Genomic DNA, 15,957 nt, shown 5'->3' on the forward strand with positions numbered 1-15,957 from the left:
TATTATATATAACTGTATAAGACGTTACGACGGTACCTATTATTATATTATACTCTCACGCGTTAGACAATGCGTGTGAAAGTACTATTTTTTTTCATTTAAAATCTACATATTATTCTGGTAGACGCGGTGATACATCATACATTCATACGTATATCGTGATAATAATGTATACGGGCCACAGATGTACGTAACGAAGACGTTCTATTTTATCATATTATTTTACATTTGTCACGACCCTACGTAGATATTATATTCTGTTAAAATGTTATCCACCGTATACTATTATTTATCACAATGATTTATTAATGATAGTAATAAACTAATAACACGATGTCAAGTTAAGTAATAGGTTTTCGACATAATATAGCAGGGGTGGCCAAACCGCGGCTCGCATTTTAACGTAACATTAGACGTAAATTAACGTAAGAGCCAAGATATAATATATAATAATATGACCTTTTATTTTTTACATCTTGGCTCTTCAATTTTTAATTTTTATTAATATAATTGGTGGCTCGTGAGTCTCTTCTCACTGGCCACCCCTGCTATATAGTTTAGGTGTTGATTGTACCTCGTCGTTGAGGTTACGTTGCTTAAGCAATACTATAATTATAGTAGATAATTAATAAATAATAATATACGTTATACCTAGTTTCGAAAAGATTCAAGTTCCCTAATAATTATATTATTTCAATGAAATAAATAAAATTATTATTTTTCATTTAAATTTCAAATTTTAATAGGAGCCATAAATATCTAAAATACCTATATCGTTGTACCTTCGATTCATGGTTTCATTAAAAATTAAATTAAATAATAAGTTATTTACACTGTCTGACCGTAATTCTGTCGTCCAACCTTTAACCAACACTAATACCTACCTAGTTTATACTTCATAAACATAATAATAATATTATAATCTAAAATAAATTATTTTACAAAAGTCTACGACGGAGGCAAAAATAAATAATAATGATAATGGTTTTAACCGTTTCGACGTGGCACTAACCAAATTACGGGCGAGACGTAAACGTTATGAAAGTTGTAGCCGCCGTCGTGGCCGCGGTCAATCCACCTTACCGGCACCGAGGAAAGCGTCTTATAGCAGTCCTCGTCCATTTCCTTCAGACGATCACACACCGACAGCCCGTCGGTCACTTCGGATTCGCCGCCACTGGACTCGGGTTGAATGATGCAGTGCAGCAAAATCACCTAATTTCAATTAAACCGAATGTTGAATGGTCGAAAAGCTCATAATATTTCCATTAAACCGCGGCGCAGCGTAATAATAATGATAATATTATTATGTTAAAGTTTTTCCGTTCCATTTTATCGGCTTTACTTTTTGAAAATTACGGTGAGTAATATTATTATTCAATTAGTTTATATACATTTTCTTTATTAGGTATATTGTATTAAAATTTACGAGGATCTTGCGAACTTTTTTTTTAATGGTTTGGCCTTACATAATATTATGATAATAATATCTTTAAAATACAATATACGGTAGGCTATCATTAAGTGGAACGGCAAAGCGCACAGAACGTCAGTATTTGGAAGGGCAATTGTAAAACCAAATTTATTAACCACGGTGATATCCAAAAAATATAAAAGTCATTACTTAGAACAGCACAAATTAAATTAATAACTAATATATGAGCCTACGTTTGGAACGGCATGAACTAGTTCAACTAACCTCCCCAATATAACAATCTCCTATAAAGAAAAATTCTTAAAAAAATTCATATCTTCCTGAAAAAGTGGATTCCCGCAGAAAATATTTAATATTCATGTTTAAGGTTTGAAAATGTATGACAAGGCTCCATATAAGTTTTGCTTACTAGAATATTGTCAGTGTAATTCCACAAATACATTGTAATTCATAGATAATTTTATCTATGCGTATTAATGCATATGACTATATTGGATAATTTTATCTTTTAAAATATAAAATGTAATATACAATTTTGTGTTAAATTTCGTTCTTATTATAAAATATTACAAACACCAAAATTAAATTGTTATATTTATTACGAATTTAAATGAAATGAAAAATAGTACCTATGTTGAAAAGATAAAAAAAAAGTAATTTTTTTGGTTTCATTAGTCGGTAGATAGTGCGAAATAAGCACATTGTATAGTAATGTAGCCATGTAGGTACTTGTTAATATTTTCATTATACATTTTATTATTTTTTTTTATTACCACATTTGTACAAAATGTTTGTATTCATGCTTTTATATTTTGCAGTATTTCTTAATTATTCTTCAAGATTATTTTTTAAATAAGTAGGAATCAATTATAAATTTGGAATCTTAGGTTTTTACTGGATCGAGTAATGTGTTAATGTTAATTCTTGTTATTATGTTTTCTAATATAATAATGTTAATTATTATCTCTCATTTTATTTTTAGAAACTTTCTACCAGGCATATTATAGTTGGTATAGTTCATAATTAAATTTTTCAAACTATAAGTTGCATGCTGATTTGATTGAAGCAAAATATTGGTTTTAAGTATTTGGATGATAATGCAATATTATTTTAAAACTTACTATGTAATCTATAATACCTATTATTAAATGTTTGAACTCTGTTGATTTATTAGAATGTAGTAAACTTCGGAAGTAAAAAGTTTCATAAGATAAATATAAAATATAGACAAACGCATTAAGCATTTCTTACATTTTCACTATCAATCAGTTTTAGAAAACTATTATTTTCACATAATTTTGCATAACGTTTTTTTGTACTTTGTGTATATTTATTTATTTATTTATTATTAAGCTATACAATATAAATTGTAGTTATATATGTGTGATACTTAGTGATATAGGTGAGGATTATTAATATCAATCAAAGAAAGATAATGAAGACTAATTTGGCATACTCTAAGACACGAGGAAGAACTAGGTTTGATTGGAAGGACAATGGAAGGAAAAAGAGGAAGAGATCATCCTAGATGTAGAACAACGATTATCAAGAAGACTATTAAAGATGTTGGACTGAGAACCTGCATAGAACTGAAAAGACTGGCCAATTACAGAGAAGAGTGGAAGGAGAAAGGGAGAATGCTGTGAAACCAACCTTAGGGTTGATTACTAAAGAATAATAATATTAGTAATAATAATAATAATATCTACCACCTTTAAGCAATCTTGTGGATACACGCTATAATATTATACAGTTGCGTGTCTTGTACGGTTTCAATAAAAATATCAGATGAATAATCATATAAAAATTACCCCAGGCGTGTATTCGTAATATGGCAAGTCCGTGTGTAGTTGTAAGTATGTTGATCTATATGCTAAATTGGTCGCATCAGAGTTCACTTCAACTTTAAACGTCTCCCTGAAAAAAAAACCAGACAACAACAATAACGAGATATTAGTTTTCATAGAATTCGTTTATTAGTTTTTATTCCTCAAATTGTATAGAATTTTAAAGAATTTCATCACAGCATATACGCGTATATCATACAATTTTTATACTCGTATGTACACGAATAAAGTTTATTCTGACGTAAGTAGCTATACTCACGTAGTATCACGACAGTACCTGTAATTTATGAATTCTTATAAACTGCACATTTCGTAGGTATCGTTCAATAACGTGACGTCACTGTTTTTTTAAACATTATAGGTACGAATATTATACAATTCAGAACACATTTGATCGAATACGAAATAACGCTCGTTGGTAAATAGGACGTATCATACATTTGAATGATATTTCAAATAGATATTAATTCACATATTATTATTATGCGTTTAGCTGGCTATATAGAACGATGCAATCGTATACGTTACATGAAAAGTTTATTATAATATAAATTATAGTACCTATATGCATCGCACCAACCCCCTCGACCCACCTATGTCCGCCCGTTGTTTATGATTTCCCGGTTGAGGTATACACTATAAGTACATCGGTACGACTACGTTCACGTTTATAATAATACCTAGAATAATACAGTTCGTATCTTACGAAGACGCATACTCAACTACACGTCATGTCATATGTATCTATGTTATTTTGATCTAAATAATATTTGGCTTAATATTGTATTGGTTATATTGTTATTATTATCACGGTAGTTCTTATACCGGAACACAGAGTATTACAGAGCATAATATAAGCATTATTGGTTTGCCAGTGTAGTGCCTACGAGCCGCAGTATCAAAGTACCCAGAAACTTTCCACTCGTGACGTCCGTTTAGAGACTGTTTAGAGCGCATTGTGTGTACGTCGCCACCGCGGTCTTATTATACCGTCGCGATGCACCCTTTACCTGCCCTTTGAAAACAAACCACGGTCGTCTCTATAAACACGCCAATTGTTGCACAATAACCGGCACGCGCATAATTATTAGTACAAGTTGTTTACCTATGTCCCGGATCCGAGTCGCCCGGAGCAGACGCCACTACCCCTACCCCGCCGACATGCCGTCCACAAATGTGAGACTTTGAAGATTCGATAAGAACCGAAAATACCATAATCATGTGCCGCTCAACACGATCGTACGTCACTCGTCTGTCAATAATAGATACAACAAGAAAACTGATTTTGTTTTGTTACAACGCTCGATGATTATCGCAAACAAGTATATTTACCAATTATTAATCGTCCTGTATAGCCTGCAACTACATCTAGGGTTAGGGTTAAGGGTATACGATCCTATAGTCGTGTTGCAAATCAAAAATAGACATTTGTCGTATGCCAATCGTAAAAACTGTCCTAGTGTAATTTCATTAAAATTCTTACACCGTCATGAAGTTTACTTGAAAATTACTTTTCCGTTTTTTGAAATAATGAACTCGTAAAAGTTATTAAAATTAGTAAAAAGATTGATATTTAACACAAAAGAATCAAAGTTTGTTTATTGTGTTATTGACATGTGTATGCACGTAGGGGAGAGCTTCGCTTGTACATTACAGTCACATACCTACACCATTAAACTAATGATCACTTAATACGCACACATCTAATGAAAACACGCACGCACTTAAGTTGGACCTATATTTAACTCCTTAAAAACGGTCGGTATAGAATCCCCCCATACAGATAAATATTACATTTTTAAAATTTAATTTAGTTACCTGCAAGTTAGGATAAATCTCATTCTTTTAGCAGTTATATCCTTTTGTGTAGATCAAAATATATGGCACTGTAGGGCCGTACAATATGTTGGTGAATGTGGCTAAGTTCGGTTCGGTTCGGTTTAAACAATTAGGGTTAAACCAATCACTAACTATGCAGCCATTATTGTTTTATTATTCATTCTGCATTATCCCTCATAAATCATAATGAATTGCATATTGAATATTATGATAATATTAATATAATTTAGCACATGGTATTTGTATTTTCAAGCTTTACCATGTTTAAATGCTTCGATTTTCAACTTAGAGAGTGAGTTCTGGTAGCACATTTGATCTAGTTGATATTTTCGGGGGTTCAAAAAATAAATAAATCTTAGTACTTTTCAAAATAATTCAGAGAACAAAATAAAAACATTTGGGAAATACAAGATATTATTTTACATATTAGCATTTTACAGATTTCATAATATGATTTACAAAATATTGTTGGTTATTTTAGTGCTATTTATAGATAGTGAATGAAAATAATGAGAATGAAGAACTTAAACTTTATCTTACCTGAAGTAAAAAAAAAATATGTTTATTGCTGTATTTCTGTTTCTTAACTTGAGTAAATTTTTAAATTTTTATACATTTTGTTGTTATAATTCACACGACGCTATAAGAATTAAATATAGTGTTTGTACTACTAAAACGTTTTGTTTGTATGGAGAATAAAGATAGTCAATATGTATTATGTATAGGTAGTATACGAGTGTTAATTTATGTTTATATTTTAATATTTGAACTACTATTGTTATGAACTATACGATGATATTATACTATATGCATTAGACCATATTAGACCGTATTCAAATAGTTATGTGCACTTCAAAGTTGTCGTGCCAGGAGACGTCTCGCATTAATAAACTTCTTAAATTTTCTGTAATACACTAATTTCCTGTTTATTGCATTTTAATTTCACAGTTTTCATAAAACAAATATCTAGTCAAAAAGTGTTAAGGCCCGATTTTAGATTCTGAGTGGAACGATGAATGTATTGATTTTACAATGATGTGTGTTTTTTTATTTTTATTTTTATTTTTGTGTCTGTCATCACGGTTTGGGGCAGTAAAACTGCTTCGATTTTCTTCAAACAGTATCTTGTTTGATGGCAAAGTGAATCTAGTTGGTGCATTCGGGAGGTCAAAATTTGAAATTTCCAATAGTTTTCAAAAGTGCCGTGAAAAACAAAAGAAAAATTAAGGAAAAACGGGAATTTTTACACAAAATCTGTTTCGAGAAAATTGATTTTGGTTTTGTTGTAACTTTAAAACAAATTTCTGTAGATACATGAAATTTTCACTGGTTATTTATATTTCCATTTTCTATACATGATTAAATTTAAAAATATTTTGATTTGTTTTGAACTATTTAGGGACATTTTCAGTTTCCAATATTATTAGTTTTTTGTTCTATGAATGTCAATAATAATATTACTACGCGGCTTCGATAATTCAATATAAATACCTACCTACTTACAAATTGGCGGACTCGACGAGCCGAAATAATTGTATTGAATATGTATTATGTCGAGCGTAATTGTGTAACGGCAAATTCGACTGCGATCGTAAAACGTCACAAATGCTCTATATTATAATTTGGCACTTATGCCTTCGGAGAAATCGCGTTCAGGTCAAAAGCTGGCAGACATCATAGATATTATATACACTCATTAATCTATTATAATAATATGCATTGCTAAATTAGACGTATGTATGACATTTCAGACAATCGCTAAAGAGTAAATTATTATACAATGATATTAATCTATAGGTATATTATAATATAATAAAGTTACCGACCATAATAATTATTACTATTATTAAATTCTGCATTGTTTACCGACCACAGTGCACTATTGTGACAGTCCACGCACAGTAACATTAGCTATGTTTTAAGTCTATATTTTGACAGTTTCTCCTACGTCGCATTAGAATATTATACATACAATTATTTTATGCCGCGGTATAGGCACCGGCTATACCATGTTGAAATGGTATGATTATACCTTTATAAATAATTAAAAATATCGATATCGTAATAAGATATAAGATATAAGATATAAGATATAAGATATAAGTTACACGATATTTTGTATCATAAAATATCGACTTGATCACCTAACTATAAAATTAAAAAAAATCCATGATTCGTATTTGTTGCAGACTCTATTTTCGATTTAATTTATTATATTTTGGCTATTATACTATTTTATGGCATCTGTTAGGTTCTTTGAATTTATATTTGTTCCCAAATCAGAGTTTTGCGTTTATAGGAAAGACATGTTATTCGAATAAATCTAGAATCATCCACATCACTATTGACTCCATTGAACTTTGACATGAGTATCGAAGTTACATATGTATTATATTCCCTGGACAATAAAGACCTTATGTACCTACCTACGATACAAAACACCTGTGATACATATAATATATTATCAGTTATCATCGGATAGTATAAAAAAAAACTGTGGTTTAAGTAGTAGGTAGTAAAAGTAGTTTAGATCGTACGGAATCTACAGACGACGTTGTATATATGATATCGCAGGCACGCTGCAGCTGTAGTTCGATATAATCGATTTATGGTGACTACGATTTAAAGCAGAAAAACGTTTTTATTATTCAAATATATGCTTCTACCTCACTGACATTTTTCATTATTCGTTATTCATTTTGCATTTCACACTTCTTTATTTAATTAAATACGCTTAAACAATTCATACGCGTGTATTGAATCTGTTTGTCGCCCTACTGCCTCTGAGGTTATTTCTCCTCTTTATTGCTTATTGCGACGAGTACATAACCTATGTACTGCTACTTCTATTTCTATGATACATTGCAAATACATTTATTGGTCTGCGATGTATATTATACACATAAAAGTAAACTACGAAATCTAAAACGAACGAATAAACCAAAACATGACATTTTTATTTGTTTGGATCAGTCTACTGGAAATTTATGAACAAAGAATATATACGTACGGCACATTCGTATACTCTTTTACAAGCCATGAGCGCATTATCTCGTCTACACCAATACAATATTTCATAACGTAAATGGCTCTATTGGTCAATATGACTAAACTCGGTATTTTAAAATATCTTATAATATTATGATAGGTACCTATCTGGTTTATATTATTAAGATAAAAAGATGACGCATCCGATATTTAAGGGGCTTAATATAGAAAATATTAAGGGCAGTTTAAGAATAATAAAAATGTTTAATCTTAAATATATTTAAATACTAATTCTAATTATTTTTAAGGTGGTTCCATGAACAATCATGGTTGTTGCGTAATAATGATATTATATAGAAGAACTGTTTTTGAACCTACGCGTTTGTCAAACTTACGTGTAGGTAGGTACATTGTATACGGTAAATTTAAAATTTTTTATACTACATAGAAGGTATCGTAGAGTTTTTTTTTATATAAATAATCAATAGTTTTTAACTAACAATTAATGAAAAACAAAAAAAAAAAAAATAACTTGTATGAATGAGTATTTTCGATAGGTAGTCTTTAAGTTGATTATCCAAAAAATGAATATGTAAATACATATATTTTATAAATAAAGGTCTTTAAAATTTAATAACACTGGCACTGTGGTACACAATCAATATTAGGATTCCTTGATTTATTATTTTTATATATTTTATATATATTTTTTTTTATATAATATAGAACAATACATTTTTATTTTTTTGGTCAAAAAGCATGAAAATATAATACACGGCCCCTAATATATTTTTACAATAGCAGTTGAAAAATATTAAAAATACATAATATGCACATTTTTTTTTATAAATATTTAAGTTTTTATTTCGACAAAATTTATCAAACTTAAAATTTAAAATTCGGGGGTAAGTGGATGTTACTCTGCTGTATAGTAGGTTACAAGTGGGTCAATGTATAATGGATTGTATTAAACTTGAATTCAATGATATAATATCATATATCATATTATGATAATTTGTATCCAGGATAAAAAAAAAAAATAAATACCATTGTAAAACCATTAGCTTCTAAAATTATTTAGTAGTTAAAAATAACAATTAATAACAACAATATAAATATAATATACAATATCCTAGGCTGCCAAACCGTCTCTGCTCAGAACCGTTTTTTGCACACATGATATATATGATATATCATTGAATTTAAATTTACAGTCATCCAATTGTAGCCTACTGTACAGTAGCGACTTCCACTTATTCGCTTTTTTTAGTTTATTTAAAAAAAAAAAAATGGTGTCTCCCCCATTTAAAATTCCTGGGCACACCACTGTATAGGTAGTACATTTTTAAAACTATTAAATACAATTTAAGACTTTTTGAGCAACTATCATAGACCATTAAAATAATTTTTAAATTTTCTTAACATTTCGGGGGAGCTGCAGCCCCCTCAGCCCCCCCTTTGGCTACGCCACTGGTTAACTTACAATAATTACTTACTTTCAGCTATCGTAGTAAATACATTTTTTTTCATTATTACAAGACAAAAAAAGTAGGAAAAAATACAATATATTAATAAAGTACCTAAAAACAAATCGTTATGTCATACTTTAAGCCTTTAAGGCACTATGGTGATAAAAATAATGAAATTTATCGATATCAAATAAATAGTTATTACTTTTAGACTATAAGTCTTTAGATAATATGATTTAGTACTAAAGCAATATTGTCCTTTTAATTTTAGACTTTAACTAGATTTTAACAAAATCCTCCTACTGTGGGACACTTTAATTTATATGATTCATGTTTCATAATAGTATCTATGCAATTAATAATTATATATCTAGTATAGACGTATAGTTTCAATGATTGTTCTGAGTATATTTAAGTACATCATTATAATATTAAAAAGAGTTCCAATGATATTAGTGCATACATTTATGATTGGTTTTAAAAAGCGTACAATAATTGGTTTAGAAAAAATATAAAAATAATAAAGTTAAGAAATGAAACGGTCATGTTTCAAAAAGCATTACTGTGGAATCAATTAAATTGTTTGCTTACATTGAAGATTGTATTAAAAGTATTCAAAATATTCAGGCTGTCAACTAAATTCTACAAAATGGTTGCTATTTTTTTTCGTCTGAAAAAGCTCTAACGAGGAGTTTATTTTTATCGAATTAATTGTGCCAGACAACAACCTTTCCATATACTTAGTTATATCAGAATAAAAGACAAAATAACAACAGCCAGTTAGCAACCGGAACGTGATATAAGCGAACAAAATAGCAATTTCATCTACAATCTAATCCATCATTAATAATTAATACTTAATAATTATACAATAGAAAATAATATTGATTGATGTCTCATTAGAAAAAATATAATACATGAAACACTAAATAATATTATAAATCAGATAGGTAGTAAAAAATAAAAATAAATATTTTCAATATGACCATTGCCAAAGTAAATGTACATTATATTACTCATATTATTATTACGTCTTAATAGTTATGTCAATTATTATAGTAATGTTCTATACAGGGCTTGCATTTGAAAAAAAAAGTCAAGTTTTATGTATTATGTTATTTATGTTATTTACAATTAAAACGTTACACAATTTTTGTGTTTATCGTTATTCAGAATTAAAACATAATCCAAGTTTTGCTTGTGTCGTTATTTAGAATAGTGTTAATACCTCTTAAATTTATTAATAATAATTGATAGCTAATGCGGGCAAGTAATGGCCCAAATATGGAATATAATATAATCAATTCTAATGTCCACATGCATGAAATAAATATTTCCACGAAACTAATATTATAACTTTTAAATAAATGGACTTTAAATTATTTCGTTTTGTGTTATTTTTCGTTTATTGAAATTCTATAAATTGCGTTTTGCGATATTTTTTGTTTAATGATTATATAGGTAATATATTTTGTTAATCGTTATGTTTTGTTTTACGGTATTTAATTATTTTTGACTGTCACTTTACACTTATAATTACGCTTACAAATTTCAATAGGTTTTTTGTCTAATATAACGTTATTATAACGTTTGCAAGCCTTGGGTCTATGTAGATTAACATAAAAATGGTGTAATATTAAATGTATTATTATTTGATTTAAAATTATTTGTCTAAATTCGTGCATTTTCACAATTTTAATAACTGTTACTATAAATAAAATATATATTACAATTTTTAACCAGTTAACACTATACGTCACAAAATATTCGTATTTTTATATTATTATTTAATTGTTTGAGACCGTAAAAACATCCATTATGCACTGTTTGTCCTTTTCTCCTTTTAAATACAATACTGAGGCATTCAGAACATTTTATCGTGGAATTTCAAATATTAATTTAAAGTTTAATAATGATTCATTTAATTATAGTATACAATTGATCCAATACTATGTTGACCTAATTATGTCATCTGCAGTGGTATTTTTCACGAATGACGTTTATTGCGACCAAGTAATAATTTCTAATATTTTACAATAATATTGTAATATTTCTCAAACTTGTAATAGAATTTTACTATGTTGTAATTTTATCTTATTTTTTTGGGTTTTAATATAGATTTTATTATGATTGTTATTATAACAATGATGTGTAGGTACCTAAGTAGATACTATAATAGTATAATTTTTCTGTCCCAAAAACTTTATTATTTTCTAATTATTTTCTTTAGAAATTAAATTAAATATTATTATTTGATTTAAATTTTGTATAACATCGCAAAATATACTAAAAGTGATGCAATCAGTAAATATAACATGGTGAATATTACCTACATGAAAACGCATAGGTATGTACTTACAAAATATTAATATCTCATTTGTTTACGGCTGCTTAGCGGTAAATATTGAATCGGTGTATAGGTGTGTCAACAATAATCGTTGTGGTACATTGCATACCATGATATCATGTCAATGGTTGCGCTTATTGTTTCTTATCTTGATATGGAGTTCAACTTTAAAACGATCGATTTTTGCGTCTGACCAGATCGTCTTTTGTGTTCTGGGATCATATATATCGTTCTGACCATTTGCAAGTGGTGATATTATTACTGGACGTTAAGGACAAAGCTAATGAGTTCATGCTCCTGAAAACTCTAAGGCAGCTATAAGAGTTATTTTGTGCGTTTTCATTTTTTCCTAGGATTTCTACATACATTGGGGACTACTCTACACGGGTTTTTCATTCGTTTTTTTTTTTAATAAAACAAATATACCTTCACTGTTTGGTAAGGAAGAAAAAAAATACCCAAACAGAAATTTGTTCTCGTGGGAATATTTTTGTCATCTTTGAGAAAAAATAAATTAGAAAAATGCCATTACGGTGTTTTTTTGAAAGCTATAAAGTACCTGCAATACATAACTAAAAATGTGTGTAATATGTATTTATATTATTTATTTTTTTAATAATTCATATAAATGACCAGGAAAATTACCTCTAACACGTGCCCTTTTATTTATTTATTTTAAAATATAATATTAAGTTCTTAAATTAAAATTTTAAATTGATTCAAATCAATTTCATACTTATAATTACCTGTTATAATAAATTAGTTTTTTATTCACTTTGATGAAAATTTTTGCTAGGAAAAAATATATAGTAAACTAATTAAATTTTATTTGAGTAGGTATTAACTTATATATTATGTATTATAAACATTATTTTTTATTTCACAAAGTTCTCAATTTTAATTTAAAATAATGTATTCAAATTTTTAATTAGTCACCATTATATTAAGTTTATCCGGGGATCCATCCAGTTTCATGTAAAATATTATTTTCTGACTTATAGATCATTTATATATTCTTGGATTAAACTTTTTATTTTGAAACTTCACTTAGGTCACCGATTTTAATAATAATTTTTGACCCCACAGCGCAAATTGTACCAAAGAGCATCAGACTATAGGTAGGTATGAGTATATGACACTACGGAATAAAAATATGAACATAAAAATAAGTGATATTATAATGCAAAAAAAAAAACACTTTATTTCAGTTAGTTTTAGTAGTCCATCCAAAAATTAATCAAGGTGGTCGGTGGTTTCGTCCTTGAACTCTTAAACATATCAAGAAAACTAAAAATTCGAAATTCGTCTAAAAATACAAGATGTGCCTGCAGAGCAGAGGTTGTAAGAGAGTAGTAGGTATCCCCAGACAGCATTTTGTAATGATAATATTATAATAGTATTATAATAACGTTATACTAATATTATTCGTTATTATAATGTTATAATAATATCATTAAACAAAAAATTGCTGTCTGGGTCAGCTGTTAAATATCAAAGTAAGGAAAAAATCATGTATGTTCCGTTTTTTCGTAATTCTTCGATAATATTTCCTTACATATTTATCGACAATTTTAAATTCACTGAAAATTGTATTTTTACTGGCAAATAAAATAACTCAAACTCGCGGATTTAAAATAATTTTAACGACATTATATTATAAACATGCTAATTATTACATAACCACTAGTTTTCTCGCTCCACTCAGAATCAAAAATATAATATGACATCCCGTTTACTTACCTTGTATTAACAAAGATATAATTGTGTGTAAATATCACAACGCCAAAATCTCAGTAAACAACTTTTACTTGAGTGCTTCCATTAAAAAGTAAAACTTGTGAACCTGACCAAAAATCGCAATAAAGAAAATTTATCTTATTTAAATATTTAATTTATTACTAGAATATTATAACAAACTTTTAAATAATTTTTAGTGATAAATAGATAATATTAATATGTATTAATCATATGATAATACGATGTCACAAGTCATAACTTATGACGTACGTATAAATATTATATCTAGATTTGAATACTATTTTTCCTATAAATTATGCAAATGCAAATACAAATAGTAATTATATTTATCACTAACATAAGCAAATGTGTTATTTGGTTAAAATAATAATTATGTAATTTATCATAATTGTTATGATGATCATAATAATATTATTATTTTTATTATCTCAATCAGATTTTAAGAACATGAAACTTAAACAAAATGTAAAGGAATATTATAATAAAGAAAAACTAGTAGGTATATTATAATGATTACAAAAGTTTAAATTTTGATTAACTTATGTACTTATTAGTTATTTATTAATTACACAATTATTATTTAATTAGTCTTAAATTAAGCTAAAAATTATAATGTAATTTTAAAAAATATCGGGAGGTGATTTCTATTTTAAATACTGTTTGTTATGACTGGAAGTTTACCTCTAAATGTTTATTTTATTGAATTTGTGCCTATATGCAGCGTTTTTACTTATATCACATTGCTAGTATGACGTAAACATATTTCATATGAATTATAAAATTGGAACAAGTCACATTTTAACAATTTTCATGTATATATTCAATAATCTTTAATATACCACAATATAAAATAATAAATATACCTGGCCTTCTAGTAATGTGGCGGTGCCTGGCGGTATTTATGTTTAATAAATTCGTGTCGTAAAAAATTGTGCCACTTTTTTCACGAAGTGTAATCATCTTATCTTCTCTAGTGGTATGGACCATAGAGTAAGATAGAGGCTCATTGTTAGTGTGTCTTGCACTAGTGCTGCGGTGGTGTCCGCATACAGCAATGATCCGTAGTTTGCCCGGTCATAAAGCTAATTTTTATGCTAACAAGTAACTATTTTTAGGGGTTACACTGGACTCGAGTGGACTAACTGATTATGTTTTATTGCTCCTGCTCGAAGCTGTTGCAGATAAGTTAGCCTCTTCGTATAAAAATTTAAAAAAAAAATTGTATTTCATGATATTACGTCACCGCATTTCATATTTGTTTGTTTGCTTTGTTAATTTTACTGCTCCATTTATTTTGTTTTATTTTTTAATTATATAAATCATATAACTTATCATCGGGGGCCTTAGAAGATAATGCAAAGCGGTGCTTCCCTTGGGGAAGCATGTTCAAACCACCACCTTTACCCCCGAACCGGTCGGCGTGATAGCGCGGCGGAAGAGGAATGTTTGCGAACTTACGACTCCTTCTCCATCATGAACTCACATGACACGGTCCGTCTACGAAATTACCACGTGTGACAAGATTCATTCATTCGTTGCCGTTTCCACTTTTTGCAAGCTCACATACACTTTTGGTTACGTCTTATATTAATATTGTAAATTTGTAACCTCCATGCATGACGCTTAAAATAAATAAAAACAAATCGGTTTTTTCATGAAATATTGTTTTCACAGAATAGTCTGGTTGTTGTGTAAATCCCTGCATCACCTTTGCCGTGATCGATGAAAGCAGAGGAGTGACAAAAAATAGTATGTGTGGCTCGTGCAGTTGTGCGGGAAGGCAATTTCAGTCTTGCAGTGTGAAAATATGAGGCCCTCGCTTGGGGCTTGTGCCGCACACGTCGCCCGTGACTGAAATAGCACACTTCCCGCCCTGGCCACACAATATACTATTACATTGTAACTTTGTAACTAGTTAATGGCTCTTACATCGAAGCTGTGGTAAAAAAGAATAAATAGGTAAGTAATACCCAGACATTATACCCATGGTTTAAATATACAAGGTTATTGCACAAAGCCCATATTGTTATCAAACAAAAATAAAATGGCAGCGTAAAGGCATGGTCCATATCATATTATAGCCATTAAAGGTCGTCCCCTTACGCTGTCATTTTAATTCCTTAACGTGATAAAATGATTCAGTGGGTGTACTATTGCAATAAACTTGTATATTTAAGCCATGATATACCTATTAATATTATTCGTAATTATTAATACTACTATTTTTTTTAATTCAAACTTAAAACGCTTATGATCAATGTCCATACAACAAAT

General features: G+C 28.7%; 1 protein-coding gene across 1 annotated transcript in view; it reads right to left on the reverse strand.

The window, feature by feature from the left end:
* Window positions 1-747: 747 nt before the first annotated feature.
* The window catches only part of LOC100568468 (gamma-butyrobetaine dioxygenase), a 58,789-nt gene continuing 43,579 nt past the window's right edge, over window positions 748-15,957 (reverse strand). Inside the window, exons 4-5 of the mRNA XM_029489025.1 lie at window positions 3,247-3,352; window positions 748-1,215 (exon numbers count right to left, since the gene is read on the reverse strand). Coding sequence (XP_029344885.1) covers window positions 988-1,215; window positions 3,247-3,352 — 334 coding nt within the window. The 3' untranslated portion in view covers window positions 748-987. The remainder of the gene's footprint in view (window positions 1,216-3,246; window positions 3,353-15,957) is intronic.

This window comes from Acyrthosiphon pisum, chromosome X, assembly GCF_005508785.2.
Source record: "Acyrthosiphon pisum isolate AL4f chromosome X, pea_aphid_22Mar2018_4r6ur, whole genome shotgun sequence".
Lineage (NCBI taxonomy): Eukaryota > Metazoa > Arthropoda > Insecta > Hemiptera > Aphididae > Acyrthosiphon > Acyrthosiphon pisum.